The 22307-nt window shown below is 42.3% G+C and overlaps 1 protein-coding gene across 3 annotated transcripts in view; it reads left to right on the top strand.

Annotated features, from left to right (window-relative positions):
* The window catches only part of SLC12A2 (solute carrier family 12 member 2), a 155344-nt gene that overhangs the window by 117253 nt on the left and 15784 nt on the right, over positions 1–22307 (top strand). For all 3 annotated transcript variants that reach the window (XM_068246717.1, XM_068246701.1, XM_068246709.1), the window contains 5 exons: positions 707–813; positions 3800–3879; positions 12092–12223; positions 15180–15224; positions 19365–19487. In XM_068246717.1, the coding sequence (XP_068102818.1) occupies positions 707–813; positions 3800–3879; positions 12092–12223; positions 15180–15224; positions 19365–19487 (487 nt within the window). The remainder of the gene's footprint in view (positions 1–706; positions 814–3799; positions 3880–12091; positions 12224–15179; positions 15225–19364; positions 19488–22307) is intronic.

Genomic DNA, 22307 nt, shown 5'->3' with positions numbered 1-22307 from the left:
AACTTTGTAGAACAATGATCAGAACAAAGGCAGCGGATGCGGCAGTTCACTTGAGTTTTGTTTGTTTTTTAAAATCACATTTTTGCCAAAATTTGCTCCAAATTGAGGTTCAAGGTAATAAACTTGATTATCACTCCCAGATTTTATTTCCAGTTGGAGAGTAAAGTGCTGTACACTTACTCAATTAACCTCGCCTGGTGGGGATCGGGACCTGATACCCTGGGCGATATTGAAGGGCAGAGGTTGTGCTGGCATGTCGCACACTTACAAGCAAACAATGTGTTCTGCTCTGTGCAGGGGGGCAAAGCAGCACGGCGGCGAACTCATGCGGGTAAGTGAGAACAATGTTGTTTCCCATTGCTTGGCAGAAGTGATTCACCATGACTGGTCGCTGACAGAGAGGGCGGGGGGCATTGGGGCCTGCCATTCATATGCTGGATTCTCGGCTTGTCATTATTGGCCGCCTAGACCAAGTTTCATCTGGTGTGTGTATGGCCTTAATAGATGGATACCTAGATCCTGCTGTTGCCATTGCAGAACTAACTTTTGGCAGACTTGGGAAACTTTGTACACCAATCATTAAGCATTTGTTTTAAGTCGTTAGTAAGCCATTAGTAACTTTGAGGGATACACTGGCTGATGCCTGTCATGGTATTGGGTGGGAAAAGACAAGTTATGACTGTTGTGTTCTGGGTTTGTCCTGTAGGCATCTGGATTAGGACGTATGAGACCAAATACTCTTGTTGTTGGCTTCAAGAAAAATTGGCTTCAGTGCGATATGAAAGACGTGGAAACATACATCAACTTAATGCAGTAAGTACAGACCAAGCAATTATTTTTTTTTAACCTGTCATCCATATAACTTTTGTATAGTAAATGTAAACTTTGAGATAAGCTTATGTCTGGGTAGGACTGTTTGGGGCACACCCAGTGATACTTAAATATAAACCCTTTGTGAAGTTTCTCTATAGTTGGTGAGAATATCAACAAATGTCACCTTAGAGCTCTGTTACAAACACACTCCTGACTTGCGTAATCGCCAGAAGAGCGTGGAAAGAGGCGTTAGGCAAACAGTTTCTGTTCCACAAGGCTGCTTTTTATAGGTGTTGACTTTAACGTCTGCTGGTTGCAGTGATAATGAATGGGTTGACTATTAGAGATGAGATTCCAGCTTGCATACATATTGCATGCAGCTTCAAACTAGCCCAATGGAATGCACTGATAGCCGATTTTGATAAGACAGATTACAAGCTGCATACAATTTACATGAAAGCTGGAATTATTTCTCATTTACCATCACTATTGTCTATGTTGTGCCTTTGAAATAGAAAGAAAGCTGAAAGCCAAATAGATAGATCATACACATGCACATTGGCCCTTTCCACATAGAGCTCTCACTAAATTCTGATAAAGGTGCCTGGACATCATTCGATATTGATGCCTGAGGAGGGGGTCATCCTCTTGATGAGATAAAGTATTAAAAAGTGTTTTTCCCCATAACTGATAAGGCTGCATGAGTAGTGCAGCCAATACACTTGAACCCCTTGTATCTGTGAAAGTGCAATGTGGTTACATTGAAATAAATAAAGGCATAGGCATTTCCAAAACAGAATTTACCTTATTATGAGCTACAGTGGAAGAGTGCCTGTAATCGGGAATACCCTAGTTTTCTGATCTTCCGGGTCAAAACAGACTGCATAATTGTTTTGTAGATTTTCCCCCTATTTAAATAGCTGAATGGTTTGACTTTACACCTCCAGCCTGTTATTTCAATAGCAGAGCTGGTTATGTGGACCACAGCTATTTGACTACACTACAAAATCTCTGTGGGTTTTGGAACTTCCTCTGAGTTGTGGGTGCCCCACATTCCATGTCCTGTGAGTCCCCTCTGCCAGTTGTGAAGCTGCTTGTTCTGCTGCTGGCTCCGGCTCTTAAGTAATTTGATTTTTATTTATGTCATAGCTCTTGGCATTTTTCTGCAATGAAAACAAACAACAACAAACACCGTGTTTGTGCGAGGGACAGATAGTCACAGCAGCGGGGCCAGCAGCGCACACATACGTCTTTCACTTAGATGATTACAGGCAATTACAGTTAGAAAATGCCCGATCTTTGCCGGAAACAAGTTCTGCTAGATGTTCACAGCTGGGGCATGCTGCTCTTCATGCATTTATTTTCAGCAGATTGTAGAAATTCATGGACACCGAAGTAAATATTGAAGCAACAGGAAATTGGGATTTTTTTTTCCAAGTTGGACAATTGTAAAGTGTAGAGAACTCATTGGTAAATATGATTGTGTTGGATTATGACAGCAGCAGGATAAAGGAACATGCAGTTCATTCCAGACCAGTTACAGCTGTTCTTATAGCCTAGGTCAGTGATCTGCAAACTTTGCTCTCCAGCTGTTAAGGAACTACAAGTCCCACAATGCATTGCGGGAGTCTGATAGCCACAGTCATGATTCATAAAGGCAAAATGCATTGTGAGACTTGTAGTTCCTTAACAGCTGGAGAGCCAAGTTTGCAGATCACTGGCCTAGGTAAGAGGCAGGAATGCTTTATATACTGTGGGCAACACAGATTTCTGTCTTCCGTGTTTCCTAAAGCAGACCTGTCTCCCCAATCGTGCTGCACAGGAAGTTTAAAACTGGCCACTAACGGTCCAATTTCTAGCGAAAAATCGTTCGAGCGATCAGAAATTCTGACCGGACGAAAAATCGTTCACTACACCATCAACTAACCAATCGTTGCTTCCTATCTATCACGACCACCAAGAAAATCCAACGAAAATTCATTCGGGCGACATTTTTTTTCACTCGTTCATAATCTATTGTGTCCACCAATGCAGATTATTTACAACCAATCCGTTCAGAATTTCTGATCGCTCGAACGATTTTTCGCTAGAAATTGGACCGTTTCAACCAATTGAAGGAATATCCAGAAAAGTTATTTGGTTGGAATTCTGATCTTTGCAGTGTTTCTTGTAAATTCAAGTTTTTAGCTTGTAGGTAACATTTCAAGGATTAAACAAACAGAGCAATATAAATCGCTATCTTGCGGGAATGCTAGGACAAAATAGCCTTACACTGCTGTATGCAAGTTGGGGTAAATGCAAGGCAACATCAGAGGTGCAAGAGGAGAGGTGGATGAAACAAGAGGCGGAGTTCAGAAGGGTTTGGAGGGGTGCTGCTCCGTCTTTTTGGTATCCCGGAGAGTAGGATGTTGTCAGTAGTCCATGCTGAGTATGACTAGGCTTGCAGAGGCATTTTAGTAGCCTCTAGTGTGAGGCTGTATTCAACATATTCTTTTAATATGGAAGTAGCAGGGTGCAGTTAATAAGGTAATATGAGGCTTAACTGAGAGTACAATATTGCCTGCAGGCTGCAAGCTTTAGGAGTTGTGGTTATAGGGGTATTATCTGTATAGTGACTATACTATATAGTGACTACAAGCACTGGATTGCAAAGAGATGGGAGAAGAAGGCTGCGAGGTTGGAAGAAGGCATCCTTCATTGCCTCTGTGGAGTCGGCAGACCTCCTCACTCTACAAAACATGCCTTTTATTTTATGACCATTACGGCCGCCTAACACATGCTGACCTTTCAGCAATTATTTTGGTAGTGAAAAAAAATGTAGTCTTTATTTTCTAATCATGCTTCAAGTATGCTATAAGCAGGTGGCTGTATGCATTATTCCCTGTCTATATAATGCGGTGTATATGTTCTTGGCTATACAAATGTATGCTTTTCAAACCAATGTCAAGCAAGATCAGAGTACTTCTAACACATTTTGTCTTTCCAGCGATGCTTTTGACTACCAGTATGGCGTAGTTGTCATCCGACTGAGAGAAGGCCTAGACATTTCACATCTTCAAGGACAAGGTAGACTGGGCCTTAATATAATTACTATATGGATGATCATATTCACATGGATTTATTAAAACTGATTTGAACTGAAATTTGACTAGCCTTGACAATTGCTGTGCCTTAGGAATTCAGCTGACCTGTGCAGTACAAGATATTGAAGAGTCTCATGCCTCTTTGATTACCTTGGCTGCTTATAAAAGATTCCCACCTAATGCACTAATACCATTATGAACTGCATTTGAACTTTCCGTAGCCCCCTACCCCAGACTGTATACTTTTTCTTATTTATGGGAGGTGTGCTGTGATTTGCTGCTTTCATTTGCTAGCTGCTCAAGGCCTAAAGGCACATACACACATCAGACTATAGTCTTTGGAAAATGAAAGATCACAGACCAATCTTCATGTAGTATGAGAGCCATACTCTACACCAGGGGTGCCCACACTTTTTCGGCTCGCGAGCTACTCTAAAATTTGCCGAGGCCAGGAGATCTACCAACGTCCCAAATGCTAAGCACGCCACCCCCCCACCCCCCGACGTAGGTTAGCCAGGTGTATGTGCCTGCAGCATAGGTTACGTGCCCTCAGTATAGGTTAGCCAGGTATATGGGCCCTCAGTGTAGGTTAGCCAGGTATATGGGCCCTCAGTGTAGGTTAGCCAGGTATATGGGCCCTCAGTGTAGGTTAGCCAGGTATATGGGCCCTCAGTGTAGGTTAGCCAGGTATATGGGCCCTCAGTGTAGGTTAGCCAGGTATATGGGCCCTCAGTGTAGGTTAGCCAGGCATATGGGCCCTCAGTGTAGGTTAGCCAGGCATATGGGCCCCTAGTGTAGGTTAGCCAGGCATATGGGCCCCCAGTGTAGGTTAGCCAGGCATATGGGCCCCCAGTGTAGGTTAGCCAGGCATATGGGCCCCCAGTGTAGGTTAGCCAGGCATATGGGCCCCCAGTGTAGGTTAGCCTGGCATATGGGCCCCCAGTGTAGGTTAGCCTGGCATATGGGCCCCCAGTGTAGCTTAGCCAGGTATAGGGGCCCCCAGTGTAGCTTAGCCAGGTATAGGGGCCCTCAGTGTAGCTTAGCCAGGTATATGTACCTGCAGCGTAGGTTAGCCAGGGTCCTCTGGAACCTCCGGCAGGCAGGTCGCTGGCCAATAAGAATGTCGGGGAGAAGACGGCAAGACGCGGCGAGGAGAGAGGGAGGAGAGGCGGCGCAGCCGCTACGTCATGGCTGGGGGCGGCGCCGGGCATGTTACAAGCAGGCTGCCCGGCGCCGCCCCCAGCCATGGCGTAGCGGGCGCGCCGCCTCTCTCCTCCCTCTCTGCTCGCCGTGTCTTCTCCCCTGCATTCTTATTGGCCGGCAGCTAAACATGCTGCTGACCGCAAAATTTAATGAGACGCGCCCAAGAGGCCACGATCTACCGAGAAGGCAGTTGCGATCTACCGGTAGATCGCGATCGACCTATTGGGCAGCCCTGGTCTACACAGTCTTTTCTATGGAGCTGAACTCCCCATCCGAAAAAAATCTTTGCAAGATGCTGCACACACAGATGCTGCACAGACACAAAAGATCAGTATCTGCAAAAGATCTATTCCTGCAAATTGCAATGATAGTCTATGAGATCTGCAGATCATCATACACACATGCTTTAACTGACATTCATCTGCAGATCAAGCAATCATCCGCAGATCTGAAAATCCATCCTGGTGGATCTGATCTGCAGATGAATGTCAGTTAAATCCTGTGTGTATGATGATTTGCAGATCTCATAGACTATCATTGCAATTTGCAGGAATGGATTTTTGGCAGGAACAGATCTTTTGCAGCTACAGATCTTTTAAGTGTGTACAGTATGTTTGTGTGCAGCATCTTGCAAAGATATTTGTTTTCTGATGGGGAGTTCAGCTCCATAGAAAAGACTGTGTAGAGTACGGCTCTCCTACTACATGAAGGGTGGTAAGATTGGTCTGTGCTCTTTCATTTTCCAAAGACTATAGTCTGATGTGTGTATGCACCTTAACCCCTGAACAGTGCTAAGCCAATCAATAATGTGGTGTGAAGGGAAAAGGGTCATCTAACTCCTAATAAATCTCTACTATTGCTATGAAAAGATGAGTTGGACATTGCGGATAGCCAGTTAGATTAGGTTAAATAAAACTGAGTTTTATTACTCCATAGTTTATAGTGAAATACGAATTGTACAGGAGCAGAAATTGCTTGCTTTCCCAGTGTGACATTTGAAACGGTTATGTCACTCAAAATTGATTTTTTTAAAAATAAATTCTATGTGTGTGTGTGTGGGGGGGGGGGGGGGGTCCTCTTCGATCTTTCCTGTAAGGATGTCATGTAAACAAGAATTGCCCTTTAATGGTTTATTTCCTTCTGCACAGGATCCTGACTGATGTTTATTCGGACTTTTGTGTATTTAGCCTTCAAACTTTTTAAAAGTGTGCTTTAAAGGGAACCTTAAAGAGGAACTCCAGTGAAAATAATTTAATATAAAAAGGTGCTTAATTTTTACAATAATTATGTATACATGATTTAGTCAGAGTTTGCTCATTGTAAAATCTTTCCTCTCCCAGATTCACATTCTGACATGTATTACATGGTGACATTGTTACTGTGGGCAGATTATGTAGCTGTTCTGGCTTTAACAGACAGCTATAAACAGCCATTTCCTGTGTGTGTCATTGTTACATTGTGGCAGTTTGCCCAGAGTACCGTACGGTACCAGAGCCTCTTGTGGGAGGGGTTTCAGCACAAAATCAGTCATACAGCGCCCCCTGATGGTCTGTTTGTAAAAATCATTATATTTTTAATGTAAAAGTGGGTATCAGCTACTGATTGGGATAAAGTTCAATTCTTGGTCGGAGTTTCTCTTTAACTCTAAAAAAAAAAAAAAAAGTTTTACTTACCTGGGGCACCTACCAGCCCCCTGCAGCCATCCTGTGCCCTCGCAGTCACACATGGCTCCTCTGGTTCCCCGCTGCCAGCTAGTTTCGTTTTTGCCGACTCGGAGTCGGCCAGCCGCCATGCGTACGTTTTTACGCATTCCTGCTGGTGCAGGAAGCTATTGCAGATATCCACGAGTACATTTTTACGCGTTACGGGTGTCATGCCAGTGGCTATCATTCACTTTAATGGACAGCGCTTGAACAACAAACATCACTGTTTACCGCCATGAAACCGTCCGTGTGAACCGACTCTTAAAACTTTTTTTTTTTTTTTTTTGATTGGGGGTCTGTTCATCTTTCATATTTCCCCCTCCGTAGGACAACAAGGGCTGTTTTGTAAATAGGTTTTTTAATAGAATGACTCAGCAAATGTCTCTTAACCCTGAGGGGAATTTCAGCTGTCTGTCCTTGCAGCTGACAGATGTCATTTGGTAATTGGAACACTGCAGTGTGCGCTATAGCTGTAGGAGCTGCTGATAGTCTGTCCATGGATAAAATATCTATGACTTCACCACACAACTGCTGGAAAGTACTGAATAAACTAATAGAGAGCAGCGGCACTTTCCAAGGACTAGCGTGACACAACGAGCAGAGACAAGAATATCATCAAGGACACGAGAAGGATGCCAGCGTGAGGTGTGACAGGACAAGCACAGGGCTCCCCTAGGCCCTTGCACAAAGCACATTGTACAGCAGGAAATGGGGCCTGAAACGCTCCTAATTACATGGGCAGGACCAAGTTGGTGGACAATTATTCTGCTGACTGATAGAGCATGTTGTAAATGTAGCCTTCTGTGTCTGAGCGGTGTGGATTTTCACACAAAGGAAGGAATGTATGATGTAGCTCAGATGTGTATCCACCCATTCACTGCTGTATGCCCACATACCATTGCTAGCATAGTACGTTTCTCATATATATATATAATATATATTCGTGCGGGATCATCGATTGATTCAGTCAGGCGTTATTGTAGAGATGCACAATTGTCCTCCCCATCTTCTGCGGAGACCGCAATTGTCCTTCCTGTCTCCTCTGCAGAGACTGCAATTGTCCTCCCCATCTCCACTGTATAGAACACACTTGTCCTTCCCATCTCCTCTGCACAGAACACAATTGACCTCCCTGTCTCCTCTGCAGAGACCGCAGTTGTCCTCCCCATCTCCTCTGCACAGAACACAATTGTCCTTTCCTGCACAAAACACAGTTGTCCTCCCAATCTCTTGTCCTCCCAATCTCCCCTGCACAAAACACAGTTGTCCTCCCAATCTCCCCTGCACAGAACACAGTTGTCCTCCCAATCTCCCCTGCACAAAACACAGTTGTCCTCCCCATCTCCCCTGCACAGAACACAGTTGTCCTCCCAATCTCCCCTGCACAAAACACAGTTGTCCTCCCCATCTCCCCTGCACAGAACACAGTTGTCCTCCCAATCTCCCCTGCACAGAACACAGTTGTCCTCCCAATCTCCCCTGCACAGAACACAGTTGTCCTCCCCATCTCCCCTGCACAGAACACAGTTGTCCTCCCAATCTCCCCTGCATAGAACACAATTGTCCTCCCCATCTCCTCTACACACAGTACAATTGTCCTCCCTATCTCCTCAGCATAGAACAGAATCGGCAGAGAGACTTGGCAGACCTGTACAGTAATCTGGTAAACTTGCAGATCATTTCAGGTGACATCCAAAGTTTTATTCCAATCAAAGCTCTCAGGGTGTCTCATAGCATTAAAGTGGACCCAAATGAAAAATACAAGATTTCAGAAATAAAATCTATTTTCTAAATTATAATAATAAATAGCAGCCTTTTTTCAGCTGCATGATGACAAATATAAAATATTTTACATTTATTGGAGGAACCCCTCCCTTCCTTTCAAATTGCCGGGACAAAATCCGGCAAACTGATGAAGTGGTGTCTGGCAATGGAGGAATTGCTAATGGTTGCCACCAGTATAACACTAGCTATGAAAAGAGAAGGGTGAAAAGCATGCACTAAAATGCTCATAGGCTTGAAGGAGTGTTTACTTATCTTTGTATGTGTCAGAGTGGTGCAACTAAATATTTTTAATTAAAAAAAAATGTTTGGTTTGGGTCCGCTTTAAGTGGCACCTCACAGAGTAGATTATGTAAAATTGTAAGTTAACTAAGAAGTTTCTGTTCAGGTTTGCTAAATATTCTGGATAGCCTTAGCAGGTCGGTCATTTTTGTCTTGTGTTTGAAACTCACGCAAACATTTGTATGCTAAAGATCGTAGTCATCTGTGTTTAAAAGCTCATATCAATAAATGGCCAGCATTTACCATTCTTGAGCACATGCACTGCTATCACACACATAACCTTCTGGGAACTTGTATTCCTATCTTAAGTAGAATAGTGGTCAGGCCATCAGAAAGTTCAATTGTTTACTGGCTCTGTTTAACTCTTTAAAACAAAAATGTTCTCTATAGCATGAGCCAGCCTGGTCCCTGTAGTGTGTTTAGTTCTGTTACAGAGTTGTGTGAAATTGACTTTCATTCTAAGTAAGCATTTCCCACTGGGACCCATTACTACAGCTGCATCTCTGACTTATTTATAGACAAAATAAGAGACCACAGGAAATGCTCATTTCCGCCAAGCTATAGCGGTTTCTTTTAAAGGGAATGTTTGATGACTGTAATTTACTGCGGGATTTCTTATTTACTACCATTCCATGCCCCAATCTGCTAGAAAAGCACTTGGACTACTAAGTCACACAAGTACAGGGTGTGGCCATTGTTTGTCCCCCAGTTCCCCATCGATCTGCCAACTGGATCAATTTGGCCAAATGATGGCCAAGAGCATTGTTCTCCCCACTCACCTAGATCCCATGTGATTTCATTCCTGGGCCACTTTGTCGGTCACTCTTTAACCAAAATGATAAAAAAAAGTTTTTGAAAGTTTAATTTGGTTTCAATTTAATTTGATTTATGTTGCCAATTACCTTATTGCTTAGACTGGAGGATAATTGATGTGATGCGAAGCCTTAGTTCTATATCTATAATAAAACATTTGACATGTACAAGTGATTATAACTTGCTTGACAGTGACATTGCATCGTGGCTTAGTGCTTGAATTACGACAGTTGCCCCATGCTGGGATACATTGTGTCTGAAGGTTCTGCATATTTTAATGAAGCCAATCAAGGATTATTTGGACTAAAAGAGAATTTGTGGCAGAACAAACAGTTTGTGTTTCAAGTCATAAATGCATTGGAAAATAGCAAATCATACTTGCATTTTTTTTTTTTACATAGAAGGTGAACTGGTTGTGTTTTTTTTGTTTTTTTGTTTTTTTTAGGACTCTAGCTGTGGCATTGTAACAAGGTCTACAAGTGTAGAACGTTATAAGTCTGGTACACACTTTCCATGAGGGAACAATCCCTAACCAAACAGATATTGAGCAGACTGCGTAGGTAATCCCTCATACTGCATGGAGGTAGTAAAATTGGTTATTGGTTAGCCAATCATAATTGAAAGCCTGTACCAGGCGTTAGTCTAGCTGTTCTATATTGCTTCTTTGTCCAGTTTATTAATAACTGTAAAGGTGATGTTTTGTAATTGAAAGAACTAGCACAGATTATTTATTTGGATGTACTGCTCAGCATTGTTGTTTTATGATAGTGTTGTGTATCTTCCTCCATAGGAAAATGTAAGTGTGCTGCTTATAAATCGGCCTAATTTATGGTGCAGATGACAGGCATTTCCTGACTCTAGTGTCTGTCTGGAATCTTCACAACATATTGCCGGCAAAGATTTTCATGCCTTTCTTTTCCTCCTCCAGGAAGTGTAGGAAATGGTTTTAGTGCTGTACTATAGTAAAATAAGAACAGAATGAGATGTGTATGCCTAAACCAGGACAAGCCCTGTGCCGCTTTATTAAATCATTAGACTGGTATGCCTGATGCCGGCATTGAATTGATTTTTACTATTCTCTGAAGCTGGTCTGAATGGAAATTGAAGGATCGATAACAATCAGTCAGTAGCTGCCCAAGTCTTATCGAGGTCAGACTGGCTTCCGATCCCTGCGGCCAAAAAAACCTCTTCCAGACTTATGAGGAAAATGTGACCTTGTGCTTGTGGTGGAGTTTTTTTTTTTTTTTTTTTTATATATTTTTATTTTAGGGCCCCTTTCCCACAGACTATTGCAATTGTTGGTTTTATTTTTTTATTTTTTTTTGTAATTTCCACTGAGCAGTTTCCTGTGCGTCTTGGCGTGATTTTTGTATGATTGTCTTTAACATACGGAATGATAAAAACGCATGTGCAGCATGAAAACAAGCGCCATGTTTGTTATACAATATTCTTGTGCTCCTATTAACCCCACGGCGAAAGCGCAGGCAAGAGGCATCATTTATGTGCACCTGTTGGGAAGTTTTGTCCTTTTGCATCCTAGTGACCATCAGCAAAGACAGAAAATGAAGTAAAAGGCAAGAGTTGGAGATTCGTCAGAGAACATGTGTTCCCGGGGCAACTTTTGTAGCGATGGGCAATACATTCTATTAATCACATTTTGAGACTTAAAAATGACCCAATAGAACCCAGTTATCTGCCAGTTACCCAATTAATGAATGTGCATGTTAGTAGAATTTACAGCTTATTATCCAGTAATGATCCTTAAAGGATGAATAACTCACTTCAACCATCTCCCCTTTCTATATACACACTCACACATTCTCATTTTTCTCTCAGTTGCTCTTTCTTTCTCTTCTCTCTCTCCCTTTCACTTGTTTATTACGTAACCCCAGGTAAAAATACATGGGTAGCTTATCCACATGGTCATATGATTTACACTCTCTCAGGAGCACCTTCAGTGAGGTCTGTGCATTGATCATCAGTCCCTGTTGGCTGTGGGAGGATTGCATAACAATCAGCAGGTGTCAGGACAACCAGGCTAGCAGAAAGGGAGGGATACTTGCAGTTTGTGAATATGAACAAAGAAAAGCCACAGGGTTTAGATAAGTATAACGTTTTCCAGTATTGTAAGGAAGGGTGATGTGAGTAGGCAACCCAACTGGATAATTTCTATTGTTTGGCTGTAAAAGCATTCCACAAGTTCTATCTTCCTCCCCTACCAAAAAAAAATGGCCAGTGTTTCCTCTTGGCGTTCCACCAGTGATAAATAACCCATCTTAGTAGGCGTTCACTGTAGTAAAGAAATGGGGGGAAAAATAAAAATTGAAGCAAATCTCTGTTGAATGACACATATATTATATATTTTTTTTTATGGATCAGGATTTCTTATTTTTTCTTGAATATCTTTTCCAGAGGAACTGCTGTCATCTCAAGAGAAGTCACCAGTTGCCAAAGATGTGGTAGTAAATGTAGACTACAGTAAAAGGGCCGAGGCAGAGTCTTCAAAACAGTACTCCGGGGATAGAAGTCCCATGATGAGAAAAGGTAACATCCTTCTGCCTAAAGTACATATGTGTGTTAGGACAGTGTCTTATGCGGTAGAACAACAATACTTGAACCCCATGTGGCAGGAGTAGACCGAAGTGTAGCTAATGTGTTGCCATCGGGAACCTTTATTAATGGATTTCCAGGTCTTTGAGCAAGATTTGACAATTTACAACAGAATCTACTTCAAGGTCTTATATAAAAGACGGGTAGTTAGTGCCAGTTTAGTATTTGACATTGCAGAATGTCAGAATGGACAGGTTTTAAGTTAGGTTGATAGGTGTATTTTGATTTGTGTCCAGAAATGGGCTGTGATATTTTTTTATTTTTTGTTTGTTTTTTTAAGTAGAAAAAACAATTCTGATAAATCTAATAAACGGAAATGGGGTGAAGGGGCACATGCTTCATTCCTTTTAAAAAAAATTGCACTTATTACACATTTTCCATTAAATGAGCCTGCTTGCAGTGTCTAAGGCGTTGTACTCAAATTAGGTGGAACTCTGCAGAGGTGGCCATTTGTGTTTGTCGTCCAAGAATGCAGCATGGGTGCAGGCGGCCCGCAGTGTCACATGTATGAGTGCGGGCAGCCCCCAGTGTCACATGCATGTGTAGGCGTCCTCCAGGGTCACATGCATGAGTACAGGCAGCCCCCAGAGTTCACATGCATGAGTGCAGGCGGCCCCCAGGGTCACATGCATGAGTGCAGACGGCCCCCAGGGTCACATGCATGAGTGCAGGCGGCCCCCAGGGTCACATGCATGAGTGCAGGCGGCCCCCCAGGGTCACGTGCATGAGTGCAGGCGGCCCCCAGGGTCACATGCATGAGTGCAGGCGGCCCCCAGGGTCACATGCATGAGTGCGGGCGGCCCCCAGTGTCACATGCATGAGTGCGGGCGGCCCCCAGTGTCACATGCATGAGTGCGGGCGGCCCCCAGTGTCACATGCATGAGTGCGGGCGGCCCCCAGGGTCACATGCATGAGTGCAGGCGGCCCCCAGGGTCACATGCATGAGTGCAGGCGGCCCCCAGGGTCACATGCATGAGTGCAGGCGTCCCCTAGGGTTTACATGCATGAGTGCAGGCGTCCCCCAGGGTCACGTAAATATCAACATGACAGCGAGCCAGAGTGCGTCGTTCCATTCTTTACCTCGTCCATTGTAAGCTGTCCAACCATGTGCTGTGCCATCATCCCTTCTTCCCATAGTAACAGTACACTTCACTCTGGTTACCAGAGTTTACAGCCCTCGCTTCCTGCAGGATCCGGGCTTCTTTCTGACGAGCAACATAGCACACTATTGTGTCTGCATTTTATTTGTGAACAGCTCTTGATTTTGCACATCAATGGAGATCAATAGATATTCTACTTGGGGCTGGATAAACAGCAAACATTGGCATTCTCTCTGGCCAGAAGAGTACATCTTAAAAACTTCTGCACCCTTAATTCACTCATCTTACAAAACTGCGTAGGTGGATTCCTCGCCAGCGAATAAAGGATGCAGGTGGATTGCCCACGTACAAGAGACTGAAACCTGTTAGCTGTATTTTTGTGTGAATCTGTGTCTGTCCTATCCACCATGTAAACCCCTGGCACCACAAGACAATTTTCCCTTTTGTTTCATGTTTTTATTATGTTCCCTTTTTATACATTATTTTAGTGGGTTAGTTTAGTTTAAATTCTAAGCTGATCTAGTGGGTGGAATTGTCTCAAGTTCCACTGAATAGCAGGGCCACGTATAGCTACCATGGGGCCCTGGGCAAAATTAACATGAAACCCCACACAGTAAGTGGAGTTAGGGGCCCCTTTGTTTCTCACAAATCCCCCAGCCCCCCCTGTGGACCCCCCCTCAGCTCTCTCCTCCACTTTATTGGAGGCCCCTGTAGAGTTTTCAGCAGCAGAGTAAACACCTGTCTGAGCGGCGTGCCCATTGTTAGGCCATGCACACCTGTCTTCATCCTCACAGGTGTGCTTCTCAGTGACCCGGCGGCATGTTATTATGTAATTGCATTCCACTGGGTCACTGAAAAGATGCAGTCAGCAGGGATGAAGACTGGAGTGCACAGACTGGTGAAGGCGCTTGCTGGCCACTCAGGTGAGTTTGTTCCACTGCCAAAAACTCTTCAGGGACCCAGAGGACCACCATAAAGTTTCAGGGAGGGGTGGGCAACAGCTGGCTTGGGGGCCCTGTACAAAAGGGTAATTTTGCTGGAAATTACTATAGTAACAGTTGGCTCCATTCATAACAGTAACTTATTTGTACTATTGAAAGTTATAAAACCTAAGTTAAGATTATTTCATTCATACATTAAGCAAAATCCGTAATGGGATCAAAATATAAATGGCCAGGAAACAGTAAGTATCCTTAGGGCTCTTTCACATCAGAGCTTGCGTTGGAGAACGCTCAAAGCATACGTTTTGTTGCGCTTTGATATGCGTTGCACTGCAGTGAGTGTGCGTTTTTTAATCCGTTTTCAATGCATTACAGCACATAGGAAAACGCAGGTAATTTTTTTTTTTCTTTTAGTTTTCAACTTTCTACATTGTTCCTCTGTTGCATTCTGGGACTGATTGCCTGCGTTAACGGATTAAAAACGCGCATAGTGTGCGTTTTACATTGACTAACATTGTAACGCATAAAGCTAGCGTCGGCCGAAAAACTGCGCCTGGGTGCAGTGTAACGCAACGCACAAAAAGGCTGCGTTATATGTGAAAGCTAAAATGAAAGTCTATGGACTTTCATTTCACCTTGGGTAACGCAAACTTTACCCGTTGCGTTGAAACGCAGAAAATCTGCCCTAATGTGAAAGAGCCCTTAGAGCCTGACACATGCTTCACTCACATTATACATTTATGGGAAAGAAAATTAAAATCTTTGTTTTTCTTCAAGGTTGTTTTTATTTGTTCCTTAACCCAAGCACCAGTAACAATGCTTTTTATTTTTCTTTTAAATAAAATCCAGACGACGAAGACGATGGGAAATCTACACAACCCCTGTTGAAAAAAGGCAGGCATTATCATTTTTTATTTTAGTTACATCCCTCCTTAGTCACTTTTTTTCTTTTTCTGTAGCTTCCTGTTATCTTTTCCGTACCTTTCTGTTATCTTTGTTTCCTTAGTCTGTCCTGTGTGTGGTTTTTCCTTTTTTCATCATAACATATCTTCATTCTAGTAGAGACATGTACATGTAAAAGTGTCATGGGCTGAGATTATTAATAATCTGTACAGTTCCTAAATAACCATTCCTAATTCTGTTCAAAATGGGGCATAGAGATCTTAATGTTTGTACCGTCCCCTCCCATTTCCTGGAGGGGGAAGGCACATGAATTTAAAGGCAGTTTGAGTTTGACTAAACTCTTTGGTTTTGTCACCCAACCTTAAATTACACACATATGGGGACATTTTTCAGTGCAGCTTTGTTTATTGGTGAAGGAATTTTACAAATAAGTGGCTATTTGTTTTAACTGACATAGGACTCAATTCACTAAGCATTTTAGACTAGTCCACTGATGGTTTGGTGTAAATCAGTTGCATCAAAAAGGAATTCACGAATAATTACCAAATGTTTTAGACCTGTTTTTAGACCTAGTCTAAAAATTTGGTAATTAGGTCGGTAAAGCAATCAAAAGATGCAATTCACAAACTAGTAGCTATGACTGACAGAAATCAGCTGGTCTAATCTCTGTCAGAAAAAGTGGGCGTGGTTACTAGTTTGCCTTTGTGAATTGCATCTTTTGATCATTTCCCCTGCTTTACCGACCTAATTACTGAATGTTTTAGACCAGGTCTAAAAACAGGTCTAAAACATTACACCAAGCCATCAGTAGACTAATCTAAACTGTTTAGTGAATTGAGGCCATGGTGATGCGTGGCTGGTGTAAACTAAAACAGATTTGTTATGCGAATAGGAGTAGAGACAAGCTCAGATATGTCATGTGACTCCTCATAGCTGTGCAGTATGGATGTGGAGCAGTGCAGAGGGGGTGTTATGAAGAAGGAGCACACGTTACCTCACAGCACAGCCTGTAATGTAGGCCTGTGCATGGACAATGATGGAATGCCTCCAGTGTTTATATTGGTGAAGGAAGTTGCGGATTTACTTTTAATCGTGGGAAAATTTCAAATCTTTTGTCTATAATTCCAAAACTCCAAAGTGCATAATCTGACGGCTTTCTAGTGGAGATTTGCTGCTTTTTATGTCTATTTTCTATTTTTATTTTCTGCTATGTAGCTTACTGTGTCTAATCCACTTTCATCTTAACAGACTAAGGCTGATTTCTTGTTTAAATACTTTAATTTCATCTTTACCTGTATATTAAGTCTGGAAGACATGATTTACATACAGTCTGCCTGATTGTGTTACTGATGTCTGTGTAGGTTATGGATTTCTATTAAAATGTATTGGTTTTTTGTTGGTGCCATAGAGGATCTGACCTCTTCCCAAGTCAGGCAAAAACAGTACTGGAAATTTAGTGGCACCAGGCGCCACCATAGGTTGTGATGTGAATTACATCTATAGCGGTGCTCAGGCTGTAATTTTGGTGCCGTCAAGACGGAACCCAAATTATGATTAAAAACAGCAGAATTTGAATGCGAGCAATAGCTAGAATCCAAATTAAGTTTTACAGTCCATGGCGGCCTGGAAAGGGGAATGGTAATTAGCGTCACTAGGACTTTTGCAGCAGTAAGGCTACGTTTCCACTGTAGCGTGACATTTTCACCTGCAAAAAAATCATATAAGATTTTTCTGATTGGGGAAAATTCGCACGTAAATTTGTACGTGTTTTATGCAAATTTTTGTACGCGAAAATTCGCATTAGTTAAATATGCATAATCTGCCTAATAACAGCGTAGTCATGACTGCTGACAACTTCCTGTAACCATGGATCTAATACGAATTTTCGGGCAAGTAACGCGAAAATTGGCATTGCCTATACAAAGCATTGTACGCGAATCGTATGTGATGTCTGAAAAAATGATACAGGACCTCAGATTTTTTCACGCATATGAACGCTAATGAAAATTCGCATTGAATGGAAACAGCCCCATTCACCACAATTGGTTGCAAAATCAATGCAAATTTTCTGAGAGAAAAATCTGACACAAAACGCACAAATGGAAACCTAGCCTTCGAGAAAGATGGACCCAGTACAGTCTTCTAAAGAATTCAAGTTGCATTAATAAGGTAGCAGTATAACAGGTAGAGATAAACAGGGCCAAGCTAGCACAAGGAGTTTGACTGCTACTTGATTGATGCAATAAAAGCAACTTGAATTCCTCAGAAGACTGTGCTGGATCCATCTTTCTCTTACTACCATTACAGACTTTTGCAGGAGCAGGCTGAGCTGTTTCAGCTTTACCCTGTGCACAAATTTCCTCGCGGCTAAATTAAATGTATTCCTCTATTGCGCCACAGTGACTGTATTAGGAAAGCCGCTAGAGAGAGTGGATGTGCAGAATTCTGTTCACCAACCAAATCAAGAAAGAGAATTCCCTTTTTCAGAGAATATGCATATTTACTTGTTCCACACACTCCACCTGCATGCTCAAATTTACTAAAGTTGGGGCACCAAAGAAGAGATCCAGCAAGAATAGACTCTTTAACAACTACTTCCACTAGGTGGTGACAGTTTGCAGCCCTTCCCTGAGTCATATAATATACAGTAGTAGGTATATTAGCAGTCACATTCACACACCTGCAGAAAGAACAATTTTCTGTAAATCTCTATTGTCCTAAAGATATTATAGTTACGTACTCGTTGTGTTTGTGGGTTACCACAATGGTACAATCTACAGTTTACAGAAATCTCAGCCATTCTTACTATATCCTGATCAAACCAAGGGAAGATGTAAACTTATAACCGCTAATGATACTTTTGAAAACATCCAGTTTAGGCTTCCTGGAACACTTTTTTTTTTTTATTCTCCACCCTTAAAGTGTACCAGAGACAATATAAAATAAGTTTTATACATACCTGGGGTTTCCTCCAGTCCCATATGCACGCATTGCTCCGGCGGCTGCCAGAGAGATACGTAGAAAGCGCACTTCCCTTGCGCAGACTGGCAGCGACTGGCTGAAGTTACGGGGCCTGGTGCCGGTGGTACAGAAGGCGGAGGACAGCGGCGTGAGAGTGATTCGTGCACATGGGGCTGGAGGAAGCCCCAGGTATGTATAAAACTTTGTTTTATTTTATATCGTCTCTGGTTTCCTTCAAAGTGTACCGGAGGAAAAACCTGCAACAAAAACAGATACTTGCCTAGGTAGAGGGAATCTGGATCTGGATAGTCCAGAGGCTCCCCATGTGGTCCTTGCCCCCACTGTTGCCGCACACGGACCACCAGAACACATCCAAGAATAACTTGTCAGTAGGGATGGTCAATGAGCTACAAATAATTTTGAGATTAAGCAGGATTATGCAAACTTTGTATGGAAATGCTATGTAGCTTGAAAATGGAGCATTCAAATTTTACCTCAGCAGGATTTAATTGATTCATTTTCAAGGTGCATAAGTTTGCATACAAATTTGCATAATACTGCAACGACTCAAAATGATTAGCCTCTCTGGCTACACTGCCCAGTAAGCCGGAGCCACACGAGCGGGCAGTGGCAGTAGAGGCGAAGAGGACACAGGAAGGGTGCAGTCTTCTCACTAGGTAAGTAGTGTTTTAGGAGTTGCAGGCTTCATCATTTTTTTTTACTTTTTAATACACGCTCTGCGTCGTCCTAACATTATTCCTTCAGCTAAATGTCAATCCGTCTGCTTCTAAAACCACAGCAGTTCCATGGCAGTTTTCTGATGCTGCTGATGTTACTCTGAGACCACAGGTGAAATGACTGCTGGCTGGGTCAGCTTTATCATATATTTTAGCTTCTATGGGAGAAGAAATTAAAAACCCATTTAGGAAGAGGTCTATTGTTTGGCAGCTGCTTCAGTGTGTAATATGATGCTATAGCTTGGCGACCAGGCGCTTAACAGAATATGGGCTTGTCATTTCACTTAAACACTGTGACCAAGAATAGGAACTGGTGAGGCCTTGTAGAAGGGAAGAGATTAGTGAAATTTAACAATTTACTTACTGCTTCCTCTTTGCTACTTTTGTGGCTGTAATGTTAACATTGTTTCATTCTCTTCTTTCCTGTGGGCAGACTCCAAAGCACCAGGTGTCACGCTGAGTAGCGCTGACCAGAAGCTCCTGGATGCCAGCTTACAGTTCCAGAAGAAGCAGGGCAAGAGCACCATTGATGTGTGGTGGCTGTTTGATGATGGAGGTATGATCTTACTGACCTATAGGCAGACCTGAGGAAAGTACTTTAACAAAGTTCAAAGGAAAAGCAGCCTTGATGGAAATGCTGTGCGGTATGTCTGCAGTACACGTCTGTAATGCAGGATAGAAATTTTCTACATCAAAGACCTGATTTTCCTGTACATTACTGTTTACTGGCATAAGTGATGGCTGTCACGCGCTTTCACCAGCATTCAGTGCAATATTATTTATCAGGAAACTTCAGCCAAACATTGCCATCTAGTGTTTATGTCTGGATCATAGCTACTGTGCATATTCAGAAATCCATTTCTCTGCTAGTGAAACAAATTGGATTCTGTTTTATTTTTTATTATTCCATTCATATTTCAACACATAGTTGCTTCCCAGCATTCTTGTGGATATGTTACGCATTTAAGCGTTCATTCTTTAAACATAAACTACTACAGTATATTTCTGTAGAAATAAAGCAAGTAATTTCTACAGTATTTTTACAAAACCACCTCCCAAAATGTATATTTGTAGCCCCATTTTATAAAAGGCAATCAAGGGTATAAAGTGAGAGTAAGGTGCACATGGGAGTGTTAATAAAAAAAAAAGCTCATTCACTTAAAGAGGAACTGTAGTGAAAATAATGCAGTCCATTGTTTTTTCTTTCAATATTCATATATAAATTCAGTCAGTGTTTACCCATTCTTTCCACATCTGGTTTACATTCTGAAATTCATCACATATGGCAACAGCGTTAGTCATGTCAGGTGCAGCTCTGCAGAATGTTTGTTTCTGAGAATTCCGAAGCCAGTGAAAATGATGCCTGGTCTCTGAGCATTCCACATAGCTAAAAAGCCTAGGCTAAGCATCACTGGTAGGGCGGGGCTACATACCAATGTACAGCAATATGTAGATATAAGAAGTGTTTCTGATACTGAAACCTAGAAAAAATGACTGTAAAAGTGGGTATCCTGAATAACTTACTGCAGTCTACTATATGTCACTACAGTGCCTCTTTAGAACAGTCTGTAGTACTTTCAGTAAAGTAGGAACAGAGAACCCTCCTACTCCTTGCTTTATCACACAAGCTATACCACAGGTAAATAATTGATTTCGAGTGGCCTGCACAGTTGTCTTATCACAAGCCTTTTTCCAGTAATGTAATGATTGACAGCACTCCTCGCCCCAACAATAGATAGGTTTGTGACAAAGTTAAAATCATCTGTGTGAGATGAACATGAGCTGATGACCCAGCCTGGTGGCTTTTGTAGGAGAGGCAGTGATGTGTCTGGTCAGGATCCTGTTGGGTTACTTTAATTTAAGCAGACACAAGTTAGTTTTAATGTACAAACAGGAGTATGCACCATGATTCTATCATTGTGTTTAAATGTTTGTGCTTGTTTAGCAAATCTAATATTTTAATTACCCTCTCTGGCATCCTCCTGTATGTGCTGCCAGTGATATGGGTAGTATTAATAGGAAGCCATGCTGGTTGCCATAGAAGCCTGCAAACACTGCATTGCTCTTCTATGCAACAGGCCAGTCCTGTGCTTGTGCGACATCGTCTTCTGGACCTGCACTGTTTCCAGGTTGCCATGGTATCCCATTGCCACTTACAGCAGTTACTAGATTACAGGGGATAGTAAACATATGAGACTTGGCTAATTGGAAAATTGTGTGCACATAAAGGCAACCCTGCTGCCTATTCCTGTTTGTACTCTGAAACTTGTATCCTGACCTTATGGCTTGGGTGTTTATATTCCTACAGTGGTAATTTGTATAACCTAATGCTATGCTGATAGGTGAATGTCTGTCTGCTTGGGGTTGGGGGTAAGGTGTCAGATATATTAGAAGATATTTTTAATAGATTGATGTTAGATTTGATACAAACTTCAAATCAAATGCAATCTATTAAAGAGGACCTATACTCAGAACTTCATCTCTAAGATGAGCAGCAGTATTATAACCTTTAAAGAAAAAAAAATTTTTGTTGCCGCTCATCGAACCCCTGCAATAAATATGAAGTGTCTACTTCTTGCTTTCATGGAAGCCGACAAAGGGTTAACATCCTGTGTTTACAAATTAGCAGAGGCTGTTGTGATTCCTGTGCCTACACAGCTGAGAGATCAAATTACAATTGTGATTACTTGCAGCTAAGGGGGAATTCGACAGGCTCTGCACTCTAAACACAAATCGGGTGGATGGATCTGTGCGTTTCTTGTGTCTCGTGCATGAGTTCAGGTCCACATTAAAAAAGGAAATAAATGTCTACTTGATAGATGTTCACTTACTTTGTCGATCAAACCTTGATTCCTCAGCAAATGTCTGTTTTAACCTGTTGGCTATAGATTGCAATGTTTGAGATTTCCTTCTCCCCCTGCATGGGATATATGAACAACAAGGTTCTGTAAAAGTTGAGGCTTACATTTGCTACCATGCATGTAGTAATTTGCCAGAATTCAATCAAAGACTAAAAATAAACGTTGATTGGAAAAGACTGTTGGGTAGGAGATGAGATGGGCTAGGGAGGCGGAGGGGGCAGTGCAGGAGCAGTGCAGGAGCCAGGCTTCATAGCTTGGTACTGCAGCAGCAAATCTATTACATCACACCTCTGTTGATCTAGCATCTCATTATTCCCTGTGGTAAATGATTGATATCAAGTAGACATTGATTACTGCTAGTATACCCAACTTCAACAATCTATGCAAATTGTGGGGCTTTTTTTGTATTTTTACTGGACAACTCTTTTATAAGCAAACTGAACAAGCACTTTTGCTTTATGTATAGCATTTGTGTGTTTTGTGGAATGTTATAGTTGGGCCTTTAGAAATGATGG

Source organism: Hyperolius riggenbachi, chromosome 1 (genome assembly GCF_040937935.1).
Source record: "Hyperolius riggenbachi isolate aHypRig1 chromosome 1, aHypRig1.pri, whole genome shotgun sequence".
Classification (NCBI taxonomy): domain Eukaryota; kingdom Metazoa; phylum Chordata; class Amphibia; order Anura; family Hyperoliidae; genus Hyperolius; species Hyperolius riggenbachi.
Note: the sequence above shows the minus strand (reverse complement) of the source record. Positions and strands in the feature narration are given on the sequence as shown.